Below are 23,264 nucleotides of genomic sequence, written 5' to 3'. Positions count from 1 at the left end.
CTCCCATATTTTAAGGGAGAAAAATAAGCCTCAGAAAAACTTAAGGGCCCACAGCTAATAAGAAAAAAAGTCAAAATAACTTCTTGCACATTTTCCTTAAAGAGCTTAACCGACTTTCCAAGAGCTACTGACCCCTTCTTGCACACCAGAAACACCTCATCATTTTGGTCACTTTTATTCAGCAATTATTTATTGGGCTCTTGCTATCCTGGATTCTGGAGATGTTCAGTGAACAAATTCCCCATTGTCACTGGGCCTCTTTCAAGTGAGAATTGACAGACAATAAAGTACCTACTTGTAGGCAGAAGATGCTTGATTTCTTAAAATACTCATTATCTGGGGTGCCTGGGTGGCTCAGTCGGTTAAGCATCCGGCTTCAGCTCAGGTCATAATCTCACGGTTCGTGGGTTAGAGCCCTGTGTCGGGCCCTGTGCTGACAGCTCAGAGCCTGGATCCTTCTTCTGATTCTGTGTGTGTCTCTCTCCCTCTGCCCCTCCCCTGCTCGCGCTCTGTCTCTCTCTCTCAAAAATAAATAAAAACATTTTTAAAAAATAAAATAAAATGAAATACTCATTATCTTTTAAATAAGAGCTTCAAGTGAAGTGACAGCTGAAGGCTCTCTTCAGCGAATATCCGTTTAAAATACATTTCTTTCAGAGGGTAACTGATGTGACCACCAAGTGGGCTCTTTTCCCGATCCCAGAAAGAGTACACCCCTAGCCCTTGATGGCTTGATCTGGGTTGCATACCATCCCTCAGTGGCCACTCATTTGCCAAAGATGACAAAGGTATATGCTCAACATTATCCCCTGACTCCACAGTGAGCTTAACAAATACTTACTGAATATCATTTTACCTCAGAGGGCAGGGAACATTGGCCCAAAGATCCTGCCAATCATTCCCAAACCATGACTCTGAGAAAGTAAGAGTAAAGTGTCAGATCTCTTAACATCCACCTATTTAGATGCCCAAGAATTAAATCGACTCTGAAAACTTCCCAAACTGCCCTGTCCATGGCCAATGGTTGGCTCTTCCCCTAGTTATGGATGTGCTAACTCTCAACTCTACCCTACGCACCTGATTCATCCTGCCCTCTCACAAAAACACAGAGCTCAGAAGCCCTCAGACTGTGCACATCTGACAATCCTCAGACTTCATTCTCCCCTGTGTTCATTACTTCTCACAGCACACTGGCTCTACTCAAAAGCATCTCCCTCTATGGACTTTTGCTTCCGTGTGTGCATGTGGCTGTGTGTGTGTGTGTGTGTGTGTGTGTGTGTGTGTGTTTCAATCACAGGGAAAGAGGAAAACTGTCATTTTTGCTGTTTCTTTATAAGACTCAGGACGGGAATTGTTTAACCAAGAGTGAAGTTTTGATTAGTCATGGTAATACCAGAGAAAAGATGCAAACACTCTGAAAAACACTGCCTTGAGAATCCAGTATGTACCGGTATGAATGTGTGCATGGATTCTTCCAAAACATGTCTCCCATTAATTGGTAATCAAATTAGTTCCATTCCTCTGCACACAACAGCTGATAGCTGGGGGAAGTGTTCTGGCAGATTCCTGGGAGAAACATGAGCGCTAGTACAGGTCTGAAGACTTGCTGCATATATCCCCAATATCTGTAAATTGACTATATGGCTGGGGGTTTTAAGCTATGGAGAATCCAATTATTTATTTACTTAACAGTGACAACACAATGGTAGAGTCAAAGCCCCTGCACAGATTAACCACTTCTTTGATTCGTATGTAAACCCCTAAATTCTAATGGCAATGACCAGCAATAGCACATGGGAGCTTGGCAAGCCGAGACAGACATAATGGTGGCACGGCAGGAATGGTAGGGCAATCAGGCACCGACAGAGAGCCGGCATCTACTGCCCCTTTCCTATAGAGAGTCCTTGTTACCTCACTGAATCTTCAGAGATCTGATGAGGCAGGTGACCTCATTATCCATGTAACACATCAAAGCCGTAACAATGAAGGCAACCACCTATGTTTGCAGTATCAGGTGAATGTTTTTCCTAAGACAGATGGTCACTATTGGGGCTAACCCCCCTTTCTGCTTTCTAGTGACCAGTTTGGCCCTAGGTTTGAGGGGGAAACTTTCTGAGGCTCAAGAAAAGCAAGCTATCTTGTGGTGATCGTTCCACAACGTATACACACAGCAAAAAATCAAGCTGTACACCTTAAATATATATAATTCTTATTTGTCAACTATACCTTAATAAAGGGGAAAAAAAACTAAAAGACAGTTAAGCTATCATATTGATGTGTGATGTACAACATTTAAGTTTTATCACAGGATCCATTTAACCAGTAGATGGAAACCCACTGGTTGAATGAAATGGCTCATACAAATGAGAGGGACTTTAGCAATCAAGTTTTCCGAAAGTTCAGAATGAAGGGTAAAAAGCAAGCATAAATTAAACAGTGTCTTAAAAATGAATAAATAAATAAATAAATAAATAAATAAAACTTAGGGTCTAGTCTCAAAAATAGCTATACATTGCAACAAGGAGGGAAAAATCTTAAAACAATAAAAGATAACAAAGATTTTGAGGTTCAAGAACACAGGGCATTGTGGCTTATATTGGATAAAGACAACTATCCAAGAGGCAGCCAAAGAGGCTGCCAAGTTAAATGTGAAAAGATGAAGCAGGCACTAACTAGAGGCAAAGATGAAACATGACAGTTAGGAATGACAGATACCCGTGTGTCAAGTGCAATACAGACCAGCTGCTATACTGTTCAATGTTGTGACACCTCAATTAGTGCATCTTATTATTTATTCTTCCACCTAGCTACAGTCTGTAATTATGATGAAAGGAAACATGTTGATAAAGGCAAAGATTGTTCTGGCCACAAAAGTAACGCCTTACCTATAAACAGCAGGCACCATCTTTGAAAAACGCCCTGCTAGGCTCCCCACGCTTCACCACTACTTGATCTGCATCAACTCTCAAAGATCCTGATGCTGATTGTCCAGTTTACGAATCATTTAGGGCTCCCCCTTCGCTTCTTTGGACCCTCTTCTTTTCCTGCCTACTAAAGTGTCATTTCAAGTCAAAACCTTTTTTGACGCATGGATGCAAAGGGAACCAAAATGTGGGAACCAGGTATTAAGCAGCAAGAGCCAGGCTTTGGGCCCAGCACTTTACCCACCTATTTCTTTTTAATTCACACAATTACCCTATAGCCTAGATCATACTATCATCCATGAGCCCCATTTAGCCCTCTATTGAAACAGAAGCTACAAGCAAAACTTGCCCAACTATAAAAAAGCTAATAGATCATCATATTGGAATTTAAGTTAAAAATCTGTCTTATTCTGGAAGTTAAACCCAGAACTTCAGACTTTTTAGATGGGTTTGGGCTTTTAACCAGTTCACAAAAAGAGGTGAGGGTCTTTTCTCTGGAGAAGATCAGCATGTAGGAAAGAAAAGGAAGAAAAGAAAAGAAAAGAAAAGAAAAGAGAAAAGAGGAAGGAAGGAAGGAAGGAAGGAAGGAAGGAAGGAAGGAAGGAAGGAAAAGAAAAATGCTTGGGTCTAAATACATAAGGGTAGGTTGAGTTTCCTGCTAAAGTAAGGAGTCTGGAAATTTTCTATAGGCTCTATTTGTCTGACAACCTTGGCCTTGCCCTTCCCTGTTACAGTCTATACCTCTCCATCAGAGAAGTGAACAGCCAGGTAAGATTCAGAACAAGGGGAACAACTCTACGAAGTCACAACACCCCCACTGTGACAAGACAGAGGCTGGCGGGTCCCAGCCATTCTGTCCCTCTGTTTTGGAAGCTCCTACGCTCTGCAAACTGTCTGGAATTCATTAAGATGGGAAAACAGGCTGAAAGCCGTATTTCAAATTTTATTCAGCAGAAGTTTTGTGAAAAACAATTTGGTCATGCAGGCATGCTCAAAATCATCATCACCCTGTTTCTCAACCATATCTTTTCAGTCAAGTGACTGCAGCACGATTCAAGCTTCACACTCTGAGTCTAGATTACAACCCTCTTTTGAGATGTGGGCCAGGGCTCCTGATGGCAGTAAAGCTTAAAGTTAACTTCAAGTCACCCAAAGATCACATTTAGAAAACCAAGAATCCTACCTGTTTTCACTAATGTAGACCTGAAAGCTAACTTCCTAGAAGGCAAAGTTTTTGGTTTTTGGTTTTTAATCAGTGAGGAATTACTGTCAAGGATCACCTCTAGCCTGATCATAACAAGCAGCACCCCATTTTTTTACTCAATGTATTCTAACCCAGGAAGTATTTCATTCCAAAACAGAAAGAGGCGAATAACTCAATATGGAGACAAAGGATTTATGGTGAAAGCACTGGGGTAGTGTTTCTCAAACATGAGGAAGTACCACCAACTGTGGGGGACTTGCTCAGACAAGTGGGACCCACCACTGATTTCTGATTCAACAGGTCTGCAGTGGAATCTGAGAATTTGCATTCCTAACAAGCCTGAGGGTTACATTTTGAAAACTGCTGCACTCAGGTGGTAGTGGTGGTGGATGTCTTGCTTTGTGGGGAGGTGGGGTGGTGATTTTGCTCAATAAATGTGGAATAGGAAGCAGTGCAGAAAGGTGGGATTCAGACAATGCATAAGCTGGAACAGTCTCCATGGAGGTGGCAGAAGATCCAAACTAAATATATTTACTTAGAAAAGGAATTTATTGGTTAAATACACAATTAATTGGAGAAGACTCCAAGGAGAGGCCTAACTTGGTCCAGAGGTGAAAACACTCCTACCAGGATCATGGCAATGATAGCTAGCCATCCACCAAAATTGTATGCTCCTTTCTAGCACAGAGGTGTCGCTGTCCAGCTGGGGTCTGTTTTTCCCAGCTCCCACCCCTGTAACCAGAAAAAGACGTGAGTCTGGTCCTTGCCAATAGAATTTGAGCAAAAACGATGCTTGTCATTTGTGGACCTTAGTTATGCCTTCTCTTCTTTTCCTTTCTACCACCAGACATAAGACTCCAGGGCCCTAGGCAACGGGAAAACCAGAAGATGGAAGGAGACTGAGTAGTTGGTTTGCCATGTGGAGGAAAGCTGCCTGTCAAGCTGCCCATTTGAGTGGGGGAGGGGGCAGAGGGAAAGACAGAATCTTTTTTTTCAATGTTTTATTTATTTTTGAGAGAGAGAGCAGGTGCATGAGCAGGGGAAGGGGGGAGAGAGAGAGAGAGGGAGACACAGAATCCAAAGCAGACTCCAGGCTCCAGCATCGGCACAGAACCTGATGCGGGGCCTGAACCCATGAACTGTGAGATCATGACCTGAGCCAAAGTCTGACATTTAACGGACTTGGCCACCCAGGTGCCCCAAGAGAGAGAGACTCTTAAGCAAGCTCTACACCCAGTGCAGAGCCCAATGTGGGGCTTGATCCCATGACCCTGGGATCATGACCTGAGCCAAAATCAAGAGCCAGATGCGCCACCGACTGATCCACCCAGGTGTCACAAAGTTAACCTAATTTAAAAACTTGTTTTTTCTCTGTCTACAAGGTATGGTTTCATTCTAAACCTCGACATCTTCCCAAATTCAAGATCAATGAAAATAAAGGGAGAATCTCTTTCTGTTAGCACCCTAGCAAAATCCTGGGATTCATTTTCACTAGTCAACATGTACCTCCCCAAAACCAGTCTCCCTGAAAAAGAAACGTGGCCGGGCCTGTGGCAAATCCTCCACTCCCGGAGCCACAAAACTGAAGTATGGGCCGAGCATGTGGGAAGGGATTGTTGCAAGAATTTGGAAAGGAGATTAAGGGCAGGCAGAAGTGTCCCCTAGGGGAAACACGTAAAGAAAGGGAAGTTGGCTGCCAGTGAGAAGTGATTAGAAAGATGTCATGTATATGAACCCAAGTGTGAGAAAGAGGGGTCCACTGGACCAGCAGAAATGACTGACTCCAGTCAGTACCACTGACTCCAAAAACAAACCCCAATTAATTGTCCTTGCCATTCAGCCTCCTGCTGTTAAATCGTGCCTGTTGGTGATTATGATGCTATGACCAAGCAAGAGCCATCAAACCTTCTTGTTTGTTTCTGAATCAACAAAGATTTAAAGCTTCCATACATAATCAGTGTCATTAAAGCTGCGTTCCATTATCCCATCATTTAGCACATACACACACAGCATTTACTTAGATAAAACATTATTAGTGTTTATCTACCTAAAGATGAATGGACAAATGACTTTGCTAAATGATGCAAGGTATGGTTCCAAAAAGTCTGCACACACCAATCGTCCAATACACAAGCCAGTGCCAATCTCTCAAGTGACTCTCCAGGCATGCTTCCTTGCAGCAAATGGACAAACTATTTATTTGGAATGTCACCAGGAATCGCACTAGTTGCTTATATTTTTAGAGGCTGTTTTACTAAGCTACCGCAAGCTCTTCCTTCAAAAATAAATAAAGGGAATTTTCAAGAACGCCTGGCTGGTGTCATCCTCTTCTCTTGAAAGTAAATGACCCTACCTGGCCAATACTATTTTCATGTTTATTCATAGCTATTCTCTGCCAAAAACATTATAAATTAGTTGCAAAGGGTTCTACTGGCCAAGGTGCCAATGTTCTAAATTTAGATGGTGCTGTTATGCAGGCTCAGTAATACAATAAAGCAAAGCTAACCCTGAAATAGTACCTTTCCGTCTTTTATTGAAAAACTTCAAATGCTGAAAAATAAAGCAAAACTGTACCCAGTTCTTTTGATGGAGAAGGGATTGTTACAATATCTGTGTGTCTGTTCACAGACTCAATTTTAGAGTACTACCTCCAGCTGCTTGGGACAGAGGCATGCAACACGAACAGCATGGCCATATCTCATTGAGGTCCTCTGGTAGGCTCTGTGAGGACTGTGCTAGGTTCCAAGTTAATCAGGAAAATCATCTTTCCTTTTCTTTCCACCAACGTTCAAATCTCCAGTTAGAAAAATAAAAGGTATGTTCTGAAAAACATACTTCTTGAAACGAGTTAGTACCTAGGAACATTTTATAATAAAGGTACTGAAGTCAACATAGCAGTCCTATCTGTCAGCCCATAATTTCATATATAATCTCAGCCATCAGGAGAAATGAATCCTCCCTGCTTCAAACCTTCTTCTCACTGACACAAGTTAAGCCTCCTAGAGAGAAAATGTGTTCTACAAAAACAAGTTACGCATGCCCAACAGCGGCGACCACCACTTTTCCCATTCTGCCCTTGATCACATAGGAAAACAGACAAATGCATGTGAATGATTCAGCAAGTTATCCCACTTTGGGGAAGGGGTGGGGGTGGAAAGGGTGAAGGCTACACATGCCTTCCTGAAGTTGCTCAACAACCCACAATTTTCTTATAGAAGAACAGGATTCTACCAGTGTACTCCAGAGACTTGTAAGTCGTTGCATTTGGATTTAAAATATTTGTTCTCACATGACCCAGGATATTTCCTTTTAAAAGTCACCACTCCATGGGTACTTGAATCAAAGAACGCAGCTACTGGAATTCAAAAGCTTTGAAGATTTTCGTTTTAAGTTGCTGAATTAAAACACACGCTATTGCCTGTAGATGTCAACACTGACCAAAGCTGCGAGGTGCTGTGTGGGAGGTGAGGCTTCTTTCACCTCAGTGTGGACAGGAAGCATGATCTAGGGGTCGAAACATAGGACTGCGAGTCAGGAGTTCCAGAAGAGTTGGTTGTGGTACGCGTGTGTATTTTCTTAAATGAATCTTAAGCTCTGCGTTTTTCTCCAAGAGCCCTTGGACTTGTCCTATATACCAAATATTACTTCAAAACCCAGCCAGAAACCATTCCTACGTGAAAGCATGGTCAAACATGAATAATCTCAATGTGACAACAGTGAGAAGAGCAAGGGGACAACTCAAGTAAGATGATCCCGGAGGAAAAAAAAGGATAATAAAAAGAACAAGACCCATCTTCACTTTCAGTCCGAGGGTAGGTTTATAAAGACAACCATAAATCTCTGACTCACTCAACATTAGGAAAACACTTAAAACCAAGTTATAAACAATTGCAGGGAAGATTAACGTCTGTATTTTTCTCCACTATTCAATTTATGACCTTAAACCCTTCCAATGCATCTCCCTGAGCACCTATAAGGTAAAGCCTAACGTTAGCTGCTTTACAAGCGATACTTTTTATCTTCACAGCAGCCTTATAAGGTAGTTATTGCCCCATTTTACAAAAGAAGGAACTGAGATTCAAAGAAGTTGGGCAACTGGTCCAAAGTCATACAGCTAGGGAGGGGAAGCACCAAGATTTGCACACTTATTTCAGGCATTCAAGCCTTGCCTCAAAATCACCTGCTCCATGAGGTGATTCCTGATATCAGACCCATTCTAAAAAGCCCCTGTGTTTCCTAATCACACTATATCAATTACTCCCTCTTCAGCAACAAAAATTATATTGTGCATTTATTTGGCACATCGTTAACTGTGTTCGCATCTCCAACATGGATGCACCATGGTGGTGGGAACCTTGCCTATCTGGTTCTACCTTTGATCCCCTCTGGCCAGCACAGAGCCTGACACACCAGAGGCGCTTAATAAATAACTGCTGTGAGAAGAGAGAGAAAGGGAGGGAAGGGAAAAAGAAAAAAACAAAACAAAAAACAAATAAATCCAGGTCCTTCTGACCCAAAGCTCTACTGCCCCTGCTAAAAGTGACCGAGGGATGTTTTCGATGCACCTTGGGGAGGATACCAGGGCCCTCATGATTCTGAGGTACCATTTACTTACTTCCCTACGGGTTTTTCTCTCACCTTTACTCCACTCCTCCCCCGGCTCAACTTCCAACTCAGGTGGAAAACAGCCAATGGGTTACCATCTGCAACACACTCTGGGCAGTGCCCAGAGCTTGAGAACCCTGGGAATTTAGGCACTTGAAGACAAAAACCTCACGGTTCTGAATCTCAAGACAGATGTCTCGCGTGGACACCACAAAGGCGTACTCTATTCTCTGTGGCATGCATAGAGGGCCACAGGAGGCAATGATGTAGCAAAGAATTAAGGGAGCCACATTTAAGAAGCAACCTAGAGAAATGAGGCGCCCGGGCCTCTCCCCAAATCCTGAGGAACAGAGAGCGCAGGCAGGGAGGAAGGAACTGGAAAAGAGACCCAGACCTGCTTACACGGCTCCCTGCCCTCAGCCTCCATCTGCCCCCATCAAGACTCAGACTGCATGACTCCCTCTCGCCCTACCTCGAGTACACAATGTTCACTTGCCTCACAAAAACCTCCGTATAAACTGTAAACTTGACTTTACAATATCAAAAGCCTGTAGTAACAGCATTTAATATCTTTGACCCACCTTCTTGATTATTTTCTCCAAATTATGTGTATTTGGAAGGCAGTCAAACATATTTTTACAATTTACTTTGATGAGATGAACATAACACCAAAGTACATTTTATACTTAAAACATGCAAACACACATACACACACACACACACACACACACACACACACACACAAAACAAGTGAAATTCTTGCTTATTGTCCTTGAAAAATGACAAAAAAAAATAGCCAAGTGGGTTTTTTTTCCTATTATTTATCCTAATACTGCCAGTTCTGAAACAAAGCAGTTGGAGGGAGAAATTTAGTAACTTTGATTTGTCCCAAGATACATTTTTTTACACTGAGGTCCTATTCCTGACAGTAAGCACATGTGACCTGTTCTAAAAAAAGGATATTTTCCACTTCTTGCACAACTGGAGCAGATATAAACATCAGCCTGTGCAAACTGCACCGCAGAACTCAAAGGGATTTAAACACACACACACACACACACACACACACACACACACACACACATACACACGCTTAAATAAATTCTATAAATAGGACTCAGGAAAGGGAAATCTCCAATAACACACAGAACCAACACTTAGAATCCACTTTAATCAAATTTTCCATCTAATCATACCACAAAACTAATTTGCATAAGAAGAGTTGAACATCTGCCAGCATGAGGCACCTCGATCTTGCCTCTTTTGCTTCGGAGATTGCCTCTTAGTTATTGTTATGAGGAAGGAAAAAATTACCGTGGTAAAGTAGAAAAGAAGGAGTTTTATTACTGATGTGTGCTAGGCACTCTGTAAAGCATTTTCACAGATTCTATTTCCAGTTCAAAACTTCTACCAATAGGGGTGCCTCAGTCGGTTAAGCATCCGACTTTGGCTCAGGTCCTGATCTCATGGTTCGTGAGTTCAAGACCGCTTCGGGCTCTGCACTGACAGCTCAGGGCCTGGAGGCTGCTTCGGATTCTGTGTCTCCCTCTCTCTCTGCCCCTCCTCTGCTCACACCTCTCAAGAATAAATAAACATTAAATTTTTTAAAAAAAATTAAAACTTCTATCAATAGTATGTTGGCCCCATTTTACAGGTAAGGAAATTGAGGCTCCTCGAAGCTAAGTGTCTCAAGCACACACGTCACAGTTAAGTGACAGAGCCGTGGGCACAGCACTTCAGGACAGCCCCCTCTGAACCTGTTCACGCGCATCAGATCTCTGCCACCACCAGGAGCTCCCAGACCGTGAGGAAGGTCTGAGAGTCTGCTTAAACATTTGAAAGGCAACCAAAACCCCAGAAGTCTATTTTAGGATATGTCTTCCAGGGTGTCTAACATCTTATTTAATGTTATAGAGAAATATGCTTGAGTATTGCTTGAACTTCCAGGCCAAACTCATAGAGCCCTGCTCGTTCACAAAACTGGCCTCCTATTTCCCGTCCTCTAGGAAATGGCCACTGTTGATGCCCACCTTCCCATGAGGTCACACTCTGTCTTGCATGGTTAGCTGGATCCATGTGTTCTTTCCTTCACCCAGAGACTTTTTTTTTTAAGTTAAGTTTGTTTATTTATTTGGAGAGAGAGAACAAGCCAGGGAAGGGCAGAGAGAGAGGGAGACAGAGGATCTGATGCCAGCCTGGTGCTGACAGCAGTGAGCCGGATGCAGGGCTCAAACTCATGAACCGTGAGATCATCACCTGGGCTGAAGCCAGACGCGTAACGGATGGAGCCCCCCAGGTGCTCCACCCACTGAGAGTTCTAGAGAAGATGCAGAATGATGTTCCTCTCCATTTCTGCTGTCGTGCACAGTGCCTTTTACACGGCGGTACAGGCTAGTGGACAAGACCCTGGGGCTAGAACCAGATGGCCTCAGGTTAAACCTGGGCCCATCTACTTGCTATGCCTCGGTTTCTTCCTCTGGAAAATAAGAATAATAAAAGCACAGATACCCAGGGTGGACGTGAAAACTAACTGAATTAACACAAGTAAAATATTCAGACTTGGTCCTGGCAGGTAGTAAGCACTGCGTTAAGAATTACCAGTTTTAAAAATATAATTAAGATCATTAATGTTGTTATTCATCATTATCATCTCTCGCAGGTGTGCAAATATTAAGTCCACACACATAAAAACACGTAGAATAGGCACTGACACGTGATGCATGCTCAATAGATGTTAGCTACGTTTACTGGTATTAATTTACACAAGCAATTTGCACAGGGCTCAACAGACACATGTTGAATATGAAGTTTTCTGTAGGTACTGATGCCACAATTGCTTTTTTTTTTTTAACCGGCATAAATTTTTATGGGTTGGATCAAAAATATAAAATGTAAAAAAAAAAAAAAAAAATCTAAACATTAGGTGGCAGTAGTATTCATTAGGAGATCGGTTGTTGTTCACGAACAACCCTGGCCTTAAGGTAGAAAGCCAAGGACAACCACATGCAAATGCTTCATGGAATGTCAGGACTCACTGTTAAGTAATAAAGAAATAACACCAAGAACACCACTTGCTAACATTTTACTGAACCCTTACTATGGGCCAGGCACCAGGCTAATACTCTTCCACAGTCAACATGACAGCGAATGTTCCTAAGACCCCTTAGGACGCAGGCCGCCATTTGTCAGATGAGGAAACTAAAGTTAGTCAGACCCAGCCTGCCTAAGGTCTCAGCTAGCTGGAGACAGTGATGCCAGAATAATGCTGACAATTCCCTGCAGACTGGACTGGCAGAAAAATCAAGACAACTCTCAGAAACCAGTAAAAGATTGACAGCTGTATTTTGCCAAGAATGGATTATCATTTCATAAAAGAAAGGGTAGTTTTACTACGAAGACAGGAGAGAAACTCTCAGAATAAATCCAAGAAATGGCAGTGGCCTTATCCCAAAACACGTGTATGTGCGCGTGTGACACAACAGTCGTTGTCTTTCTCATTCACCACAAACCTGTGAAAACTTCACACGTCTCCAGGAATCAGCTTTCGGAAACCACCGCTGTATCCTGTCCTGCCATAATAAACCCAAGACTTGCCCTCATTCCCATTTCTAATTTGCAGGAAGTTAAACAACAGTTATCTGAAACATAACTAAAATTCTGACAGAAGAAACTGGAACTAGATTAGGCCAAGTTTGAAGTCTGTCCAGGAAAAGGGCATTAGCAAGTACAAAGCCACAGAATTGTGCACCCAGTCAATCGAATAAGAGGACCATAAACCTGACAGAGGCTAACATGTTTTAAAATGCTGTTTTCAGGGGTGCCTGAGTGGCTCAGTCAGTTAAGCGTCCAACTTCAGCTCAGGTCACGATCTCGCAGTCCGTGAGTTCGAGCCCCGCGTTGGGCTCTGGGCTGATGGCTCAGAATCTGGAGCCTGCTTCGGATTCTGTGTCTCCCTCTCTCTCTGCCCCTCCCCTGTTCATGCTCTGTCTCTCTCTGTCTCAAAAATAAATAAACTTAAAAAAAATTTTTTTTTAATAAAATAAAATGCTGTTTTCAGGTCCCAAAGACCTAGAGAGAGTGCCTACACTGATAGGAGCTCATTTAACAGCTCCACATTTGTTTCCCTGATGTGACTGCATCAGCGTGTGAATTCTGGGTTCACCCTTAAAATTCGGCACATTTCCCCTGCCGCCCTCCATTCAGAGCTCATTCCCAGGAGAACACACAGAGGCTTCAAAAATCTTGCTGGGGGAACCACACTGCAAACAATTCTTCATTAGAACCTTTCCTCATCGTGTGTCTTCCTCCACTGCAGATTTGCCAGTGACTATGACCAAAAGGAGGGTCACGTGATCTAATTCCAGCAGCCTCACACTCCTAAAGGCCAGGAGGTCTCGGTTAGGAATGAAAACGTGTCTTTCCTCATGAAACACCTGCACATCCGAGCTCATCCCAAATGAAGAATATATAATCTCCACTTTGGAGAGACCCTGATGGATACCTACTTTAAAAGGCCGCCAGGTTGAAGGCAAAATCAGAACCAAGCACCCCATCCTGGGTGGACTCCTAAGGGAGAAAGCAACACCTGTTCAAACAACAAATCATTCCCGTGCCAGGCAATGTTCAAGGCTAATTGTTCTAAGCAGGCGTGACTGTACCCTTCAGGGACATTTGGCAGTGTCTGGAGACGTTTCTGGACGTCACAATTGGGAGTAGGGCGCTAGTGGCCTCTAGTAGACGGAGGCCAGGGGTGCTGGTCAACATCCTGCAATGGCCGGGACGGTGCCCACAACAAAGGGTAATCCAGCATGAAATGTCAATTGCACTGAGGTTGAGAAACTCTGCTCTAGACTCTAGGGACACAACAGTAAACAAGGAACAGACAGAAATCTCTGCTCCCTTGAAGCTGGCAGTCTAGCGTGGAGGAACCTATTATAAACATAGTAGAAATGAGAGTCGGTTATAATAGATGTACAATGGAAAAAATAGTACAGGGCAAGGAAGATGAGAGTCTGGAGGGATAGTGATTGTACCTAGTGAGGTCAAGGTAGGCCTGCTAGGAATATTAAAGGACCTGAAGTTGGTGTGGTAGTGAGTCCTGTGGCTCTCTGGGCAAAGGATGGGCCAGGCAGAGGCACCAGCCAAGTACAACATACAAAGGCCTTATGGTGGAGGAGCCCGGAGTGTTCCGGGACAGCAAGGAAGCTGACAGGGAACTTGACCATACAGGCTGCCTTTTGCCGTTTAAAGGATCTCGAGTGTTACTGAAACTAGGAGCCACTGGAGAGTTTTAAGCAGAGAACGACATGATGTGGCACGTTTTAAGCCACAGTTTCTCAGCCTCAGCGGTGACAGTTCAGGGCCAGATAATTCTCTGCTGCTACCTTGTCCATTACAGAAAGTTTAGCAGCATCTCAGGGCTCTATGTACTAAAGACCAGTACCAACACCCTTCCATTCTGACAACGAAAAATCTCTCCAGACATTGTCAAATGACCCCTGGGGAGGGCAGCAATATCTATCCTGCCTGAGAACCAATTTTAACAGGAACACTGTGGCTGTCACATAGAAAATCCACCGGAAGGGGTAACAGTAGAAAGCAAGAGGCTACTGCAATAACCATGGCACAGGCTGGTGAGGACTTGGACCAAAGTGGTAGCAGGGGACCTGCTGAGAGGGGGGCAGATTCTGAACATATTTTCAACTCCAAGAGACGATCTAGGGAATATAACTGAGAGACGAAATGGCTACAGCAGTCTTGACCTTTCAAATTCTACTTTTTCCAACCAAGAGTTGCAAGAAAGGAGATACCCTGGCAAAGACTTCAGACAAAAAGCCATGAGGAGGCCCCCAACAACATGTAGCCCTTTTAAAGTCACACAACAGATGCCGATGACAATAAGTTAGACAACTGTGGAAAACAGTATAGGGAAATTTTGCCAACCCCATATATTTATTCACAGATTTTATTTAACTGGTTTATTTCAAAGAGCATGTGTCTGCTCCACAGACAAGTTTTACAACAACTTTTTTAATTTAGCATTCCTCTCCATACCGGTTCTGTCCCGCACCTGTTTCTAGCTTCAACGTGTGAAGCCATTGCTTCCCACGTAGCCACATTTTTCCTTACACATGCTAGCTAGCTACCGAGGACGCTCACCCTTGCAAGTAATTTTTTGCCGACTCTGAAAAAGAACAGGCCCAAATCCTTCAACATGAGTTTCATGGCACTCATTTGGGTTTTTCCAGATGGTATTTTCCTCACTCTCTCAAACTCATTTAATGTTATGTATCAGCTCCCATCAAAAATGTTCCAAACAGTCCGGTTAATTCATTTCTTTCAGGACTACAGACACACACTCAAACACTCACTCCCTCATTCTGGTCATGTAAGCATTTGCTTATAGAAGCAAAAGCAGAGACTGCTCAGTAAAACACTGGTCCCTTCAGCCGAATGCACATAAAGCCCCAATGAGCATAACCAACAATACCCTTCACACAATATTACTCAAAACCCCCCACCCCCAACACACACAATCTCCTCTCACACACAAAACAGCCATTATGAAGAGAAACCATCAACTAAAGGCTGCTTGTAGGCATCTAACTGCATTTCCTTCCAATCACTGTGAAGCGACTGCAAAGAGGCTGCTTCAGCAACCCAGGGAAGTGGATACGCCGTTCCCAGATTTTCTTCCCCAACTTGGACTCAGAGTCTTGACACAGCCCCGAAGGAAACAAACCTGGCTCTGCCTGCGGCTAGAGCAAACAGGAGCCCCGTGCACCCCAGAAGCAAAGACTGGACTATGTACTACTTCACCCCCCGGCCAGTTGTCCTTCTCTTCATTCACCCTGATTACTGAACCCTCCTCCCCCTCTGCCAGCCAGGTCCGTTCACCCTGACTTTACCCACGTGAGGGGCAGGCAGGAAGGTTTGAGATGGGTGTGCAGAAGCACTGCTTAACCCTCCAGCTATAGCTTCACCTTATTTCAGAACTGAGAGGGGTGGACATAAACCCTTCTCTACTATCACAACCTCCAATGACCATGTCCCTCTTGGTAAACACGGGAAATGTCTGGAGCGGCCCCCGGACAGAGAAAGAAAGATACCCAACCCGTTCCGACAGAACGGAGTGGGAACGGAGGTAGCATAAGAAATGGGCACTAGAGGTGGTGGGGCGCCAGACCAGCGGGTGTCTTCACTTCTCTCCAAAAAGTTTTTGAACTCCCCTGCAAATTAAACGCGTGTCGCTGCCAAGCAGGGGCCCTGCCAAGCAGGTCTGTCCCAATACCCTCCAGTTACGAGGCTTCTTTTTTTTCCCTCCAGGGAAGGCCTGGATTTGAATGGGACTCTAGTGCCCAGGGAGTTGTTTAATCTGAACGAGGTGACACGCCCACCCGCTGCCCCCGACCCTCCCGAGCCGCCGTGCCCGGGTGGGCAAGGTGAGAGGCGGGGCTCCGGGAAACATCACCTGGAGGCGGCCAGGGGCGGACTTTCCCAGAGGAGCCCGACTCCGAGGAGGAGACCCAAAGAATTAATTGCTTCCATCAACGTCGCGTTTCAATCCACCCCAAGCACTCCCTCTCCGAGTACTCAGCCCGCCGGGATCTTCAGAAAAGAGGTTCACTAGAAACTCTTTTTTCCTCCTTCCCACCGGGACAGCGTCCGGTTCCCGCGCTCCTCCTCCCCCACCTGCTCGCCCGGTCGCTCCCCTGCCCCCACCCGGTCTCAGCGGCCAGTATGCAGTGCCCAGGGACCCCTCACCTGGGCCGGCGGTCGTAGGCTGCCTGCGACGCCCCCGCAGCGCACTTGAACGGAGCCCCAGGCGGCGCACCGCCCGGGCGGACGCGGCCCCCCAACTGCGGGGGCAGTTCGCCCTCTGCCCCCGGGCAAGGACACGGGGTCCTTGTCCCAGAGCCCGGACAACCGGCTTTCCTCGCCCCACGGTGTGGGGCACGGGGCCCCCAGCCGCGCTCCGCGCCTCCCTCCAGCTGTCACCACTCACCTGCTCTTCAGAGGTTGACTTTTGAGTTCGTAATAGGTTTTGGGCTCTTCGTGAAACTCCTCCCCGACTTCGAAATCCGGCACAATCCCCGATTCCGACTGCATGGCTCCCGCTTCCCGTCCTTCCACTGCTCAAAAGTGAGAACAGAGCCTGGGGCGGAGGGAAGGTGGCGGGGCCTGGGTCCCCCGAGCGGTGTGCCCCCGCGCAGTGCCCAGCTCACCCCGCTTACCCGCGCGCGGCCACCCGCCCCGGCGCGGCGAGTTTACACTCGCACCCGGGAGGGAGGGGCGGGCGGCCGCGCGCAGCCTGGGATCTGTAGTTCGGTCCGGACGGGGCGTTCCTGGCTTTCCAGGGGAGCCGCTCCCGTGAAAACTACAACTCCCAGAAGGCCAGGCGGGGGCAGAGGCAACGTGGTGGACACCGCTATTGCAACTCCTGTTTGGATTCATTGTCAATGTCAGCAGCTCCTCTCCCTCCTCTCTCCTCTCTTGCTTCAAGGATACGGACGTGGCTATTTAATATTAATAAGAATGGCCTCAGCCTTGCTCTCCTACCGTCAGCCCTACTCCCTGTGCAGATATTTGCGAGGGCACGCCAAATCCTTTAAAAAAAAAATTTTTTTTTAATCGTGAAGGGTTTTGGCACTAGAAAGTTTTTGCCTTCAAGCCTGCCTTAAAATAAAAGGACCTAACTATCTATCAGCCTGTATGCTTTTCAGCGCCGCGGTGACATATTACCTTGTCCTCGGATTGGAATAGAGTGGAGGAATTTGCCTTCACTTTATAATTAAAACATTATCGTAAAAATTATTCTTGTGCGTTCCTTTTCTGTAACTCAGTCTGAGCTTTTACAATACTATCCATCCAGCTGAGTGGCTCTGCTCCCTTTATCCAATTAGCCACTTTTAATCTAAAGCAGCACTTGAAAGGTCCGGTTAATTTAAAAGGCACCAAGTTAACAGAGTCGTCACTGTCTGCTTTTAATTTCTCACTTGTCTGGGAGTTCAAACAAGATTGTCCTAACAATTCAGGAGTGAACTTGGGGGTGCGTAAACTGTATGAGTGTCATCCTCCCACCTGAGCTTCCCATCACTCATTTAGGTAACAGAATAAAAAGCTCAGTTATGGCTCATGTTTACTTCCAGACCTTTCCTCTGATTACTTCCAGTAGAATGTGTTCTTTCTTCTAAAAAATGTCTTAAGGCATCAGGGAGGCAGTAGAGAGAGGGTGGTATTTAAAGTTATGAGACTCAGAGGTGAAATCCTGAAATCCTGTCTAAAGCACTGTGTAATCTTGGGCATGTCATTGATTCCTAGAAGCCTCAATTTCTTCATCTGTAAAAGAGGAGATTAGCAAACCTGTTTTTGAAGATGTTGCAAGGTCAAATGCAAGGGAAGGTGATGTGTAGTCTTTAAAAATGATGCTTCCTGGTCATTCTTTTATTTTTCTTTAAGGTAAATATCTTAAAAATAAATAATATCTTAAACATATTCCGTTCAGACTAACATTTCATCTGTGAGTTTTTCCTTCCAGAAGTATTAAACTAAATGATCATGCTAGGATAAAATTCTAAGAAGTTTGGATTAATGATTGGGCATCTCCCAGAATTCCATTGACCCCTTAAAGGCTATCAAGAAGTTCATGTTAGAACTGCACTGTGTAACGTCTTTAGAACTGAAATGGAACAGCCCATTATGGCACTCATATCAAGTAGTGACCTATTAGACCAAAGGGACCAAACGTGAAGGGGAAAAAACTATCAAGAAAACTAAGAGCCCTGAACTTACCACCAGACAAGTGCACCTTCCAGAGGGATCTGTAGGCTACAGAGCTCTGAGCTGAGGTTGCCCTGAGGCACATACAGCTGCTATTTTTCCCCTGCACCTTTTCTTCTAGTCTCATCCTACTCTGAGTTGGGGAAAACTCCTCTTCCGTCACATGTGACACATTTGTCATTTAGAGCGCCATCTACCACCCAGTGAGAGTGGGTATGTGATTTAATCCTGACCAATGAATGACCCCTTTTCCTTAGCCACAGTGATTCCTTTAGGGATGGACACAGGACAGTACCATGATTAAAAGTTCTCCTTTGAACCTTTCTACAGGGCAACAGGGAAAGACTGTCTGTTTTGTGGAAGCTTGGTGTTCAAACATAGACAACCTAAAGCTAATTACTTATGGCCACATTGGAAAGCTGACCAAAAATGAGACAGTGAGATAAGATCAACAATCAGAGAAGCAGATATCCTTAGACTTTTCAGAGATATGAATCCAAAACTCTTTTCTTTTTGCTGAAACTATTATGCTTTAGGTTTTTGTCAGTTGCAACCAAAAGACCTTTGAGTAATCACCCTAAAAGCTTTTCACTCCTTTAAATAGATGGCCCATCTTGAGGGATGGCCATACCATTAATCCACATGATAAAAAGTTGGCCCCCTGGTAGATGGCCCTGTAATCCCTCTTCATGAATGAATTAAACCCTAGGATTAGATACCTTTTCTTTAAAAAGGTGATGAGGGGCGCCTGGGTGGCTCAGTCGGTTAAGCGGCCGACTTCGGCTCAGGTCATGATCTCACAGTCTGTGCGTTCGAGCCCCGCGTCGGGCTCTGTGCTGACAGCTCAGAGCCTGGAGCCTGCTTCCGATTCTGTGTCTCCCCCTCTCTCTGACCCTCCCCCGTTCATGCTCTGTCTCTCTCTGTCTCAAAAATAAATAAATGTTAAAAAAAATTTTTTTTAAATAAAAAGGTGATGAAAGTCAATATCTTCATACATTTCAACAGAGATTGGGTCTCTTCAGAGTACAAGAGCAAAAGAAGTACAGAAGATTATTATTGTCACACTTACCTACATTTATGTAATATTTTACTCTTGCTCATGCTTGTCACACGCACCTCTCATTTAAGCTTATAAAAATCCAACAGCAAGGATAAATGTGAAAGGGTCCTCACTTGAAGACACATTGTACATGCGTTGGTCATAAACAGAGCATAGTGTTAAGTAACCAGACTACAAGAATGTATTTGACTTCCTCTCTGCCCTCAAGAGACTCATAGTCCAGGAGTTGAGTCAAGGCTTGTAACCCAGTGAGAAACCACATAGAAGGCGGCAAGTACTAAGCAGCTGATAGTTGATCTATGATTTGGACTTTCATATCCATTTATCTCAACAACTATTTATGGAGCACCTACTCTGTGTCAGCCACATTATGTGCTAGATACGGAGAAAAATAGCAGTTCTGAGCCATACATGATCTCTGCACTCAGGACCTAGTCCTTGCCTTTTTAAGAATAGAAGTGAAAATGCTTTGATAGATAAATAAATAGATAGGTAAATGCTACATGTGTCTGAGAAAGGAGCCACCACCGAGGGCAGAGGTGGAGATAAAGTGAAGAATTCTTGGAGGAGATGTGACTAAGCTAGATATTAAAAATAAATAAAGTGAAGAAAAATAAAGAAGAGAAAAATATAGGACATAAAACATGAAAACTGAATCTAATCAAGCCCTAGATCTAACCACCAATTTAGGGGGGGAAAGGAGATAGAGGAACATGTGAGGTTGCACTCAGACAAACAAAGAAATTGAGAAATTCTACAAGACATTGGGAAATACTTCAAAAAATAAATAGCATGAAATAAAGAGAAAGGAGGAACTGCTATAGATTTTTAAAGAAGTAAGAGACATACATAAGATCTATGTGAATTATATTTAATTTTGAAAACAAATTGGGAAAACAGACATATCATATCACCCACATATGTCGTGTACATATTATGTGGGGTCTGATTGAACAAACCAATTGTCAAAATTCATTTTGGAGAACACTAGAAGTGTAGGAACATGGACTGGAATTGGATGATATTAAAAAATTATTGTTGGGGTGCCTGGGTGGCTCTGTCGGTTGGGTGTCCAACTTCAGCTCAGGTCATGATCTCACAGTTCGTGAGTTTGAGCCCGCGTCGGGCTCTATGCTGACAGCTCAGAGCCTGAAGCCTCCTTCGGATTCTGTGTCTCCCTCTTTCTCTGCCCCTCGCTGGCTGGTGCTCTGTCTCTCTGTCTTTCCTTTCTCTCTCTCTCTCTCTCTCTCTCTCCTCTCAAAAACAAATAAACATAAAAAAGATTTTCTTAATTATTGTTAACTTTATTAGGTGTGATAGTGACATCGTGCTTATCTTATTTTCGAAGTTCCTATCTGATAGTCAGACATACATATAAGGTATTTATGGGTGAGATGATATGATGTCTGGGAATTGCCATAAAATACTCCATACAATACTATCCCCCCCATAAAGTGGGAAAAAGAGAGCGGAAATGTGAATAAGATGGTAAAACTGGGTAATGTGCTTTGGAAGTTTACTATACAACTCTCTGTACCTTTGCGTACATTTTAACATCTCCATGTTAAAAAATAAACAGAGCGGGGCGCCTGAGTGGCTCAGTCGGTTGAGTGCCGACTTCGGCTCAGGTCACGATCTCGCGGTCCGTGAGTTCGAGCCCCGCATCGGGCCCCTGTGCTGACAGCTCAGAGCCCGGAGCCTGTTTCAGATTCTGTGTCTCCCTCTCTCTGACCCTCCCCCGTTCATGCTCTGTCTCTCTCTGTCTCAAAAATAAATAAACGTTAAAAAAAAATTTTTTTAATAAATAAATAAATAAACAGAAAAAAAGGGAACAGTCAGAATGATTTTTTAAATGGTATACCATTGCTGATAAAGTTAGATTTAAAAAACATGTCGTTGAAAAGGAGAAACGGGACATGAGGAAGATGTGGAAGCAAAGCTGCTCAAGGTATGTTCGGAGGAAACATCCAAGAGCAACAGGAGATGGTTGATTTCAGCAGAAAGCAATTCACTGAAAGTAGACTGAGTAACCCCAGACCTTCTGGAAGGGCTGCAGGACCTGGCGCAGAAGTTGTGCAACCAGGAACAACTCCAAAATCTATGCCATACAACTGGGCTAGTGAAGCCACCACCACCGATAACACTTTGTCACGAAACATCACAGCTTGTGCCTTTGACACTGAACATGGCACACTGTCGAGATGCTGCCTCTGGGAACTGGATATAGCCACAACTGCCCATCACCAGAAGGGATTAGGCTGAGTCCCAGCTGCTTCACCTAGGTGTTGTCCTGTCCAAGGTCAAGGCTTGATGCAATTGGCAGACCTAGGTTTTGTGCCCAACCTCTGACCTCTGACTGCAAGGATGCTAGCTACCCAAAACCATTCCCTACCCTGTTTCTCTCTCACTACTTTAGAGACTTAAGGTAAAAACAACAACAACAACAACAACAACAACAACAACAAACAAAGAAAACCCACCATTTTGCAGTCTCCCTAGGAGCAAAAAATTCAGTTATGTAGACAGAAACACATAAAGCTACCCCCCTTTTCAACTTGTGTTTCTCTTATTTGAAGCATATTTTAATGAGCACAGGATTGAACACGAATGAGGCTGTCGATTTACATAATTTTTGTTTATTTTTTAGAGAGACAGAGAGAGAGAGAGAGCATGGGAGAGAGGCAGAGAGACCGAGAGAGAGAATCTTAAGCAGACTCCAGGCTCAGCGTGGAGCTGACGCTCCATCCCATGAGGTTGGGATGATGACCTGAGCCAAAATCAAGAGTCAGACGCTCAATCAACGGAACCACTCAGGCTCAGTTACTTCAAAAGAAGAAGCCAGTTCAATTACTTCAAAAAGAAGGCAAAAAGGCCCAGAACAATATAAATGACAGAAAAATGCTAAGGAAAAGGATAATAGAGGAGAAGGGAATGAGGCATTCAACAGAAAAGTCTTCACCACTACCCTTCCAGTATATGTCCTTCCTACATCTGCCAAGGCAGTAGACTATGTGCCCAGACATGGGCGTGCTCGGAGAAAAACAATCTAAGCTATACAAAGCTCAGACGTGAAACATATCAAGAGGGAAGATAATTAATTTTCAAGGCATAAAACTGCTTCATGGCTTTGCAGGGTTAATGTTTGGATAGTGGATTTCTTTGAGAATCTGAAAGCTGTACACTTTTTTGCCAGAAAAGAGAACATGCTCAAATACCATTGCAACTTCAGAGGTGCCACAGACCACCTTGTGGTCATTTATTGCTCCTCAGGAGTCTCTGGATCTTGGTCTTCTAAATATATTGTTTTTATGAGTACTGTCTACCATGGTTTTCCAGAGCCACTGGACAGGGGCCCAGGGAGAGGGAAGGGTGATATGCTGTGTAGACCAGGAGAGGAAAGTGGTGTGCTCTTCTCAAAGGGTTGTCTATGATCCATGTCCATCAGAATCGCTTGAGGTGCCATTACAATGCAGATATCCAAGCCCAGCAGCAGAACGACTAAATCAAGATATTGAAGGGGTAGAGATTGAGAACCTACATTTTTACCAAGTTTCTCTGCACTGTAAGCGTGGAGCCTAAGGTGGGGGGCAGGGATAGGTGGTGTGTGCTCCAGGCAGGGCTCGAACTCACAACCATTAGATCACGATCTGAGCTGAAATCAAGAGCCAGTCACATAACCAACTGAGCAACC

At 44.3% G+C, this 23,264-nt stretch overlaps 1 protein-coding gene across 2 annotated transcripts in view; it reads right to left on the bottom strand.

Annotated features, from left to right (window-relative positions):
• The window catches only part of MITF (melanocyte inducing transcription factor), a 219,744-nt gene extending 202,725 nt beyond the window's left edge, over positions 1 to 17,019 (bottom strand). For both annotated transcript variants that reach the window (XM_049640880.1, XM_049640881.1), the window contains exon 1: positions 16,739 to 17,019. In XM_049640880.1, coding sequence (XP_049496837.1) covers positions 16,739 to 16,842 — 104 coding nt within the window. In that variant the 5' untranslated portion in view covers positions 16,843 to 17,019. The remainder of the gene's footprint in view (positions 1 to 16,738) is intronic.
• Positions 17,020 to 23,264: the final 6,245 nt, after the last annotated feature.

Source organism: Panthera uncia, chromosome A2 (genome assembly GCF_023721935.1).
Source record: "Panthera uncia isolate 11264 chromosome A2, Puncia_PCG_1.0, whole genome shotgun sequence".
Classification (NCBI taxonomy): Eukaryota; Metazoa; Chordata; class Mammalia; order Carnivora; family Felidae; genus Panthera; species Panthera uncia.
This window is presented reverse-complemented; position numbering and strand designations above follow the sequence as displayed.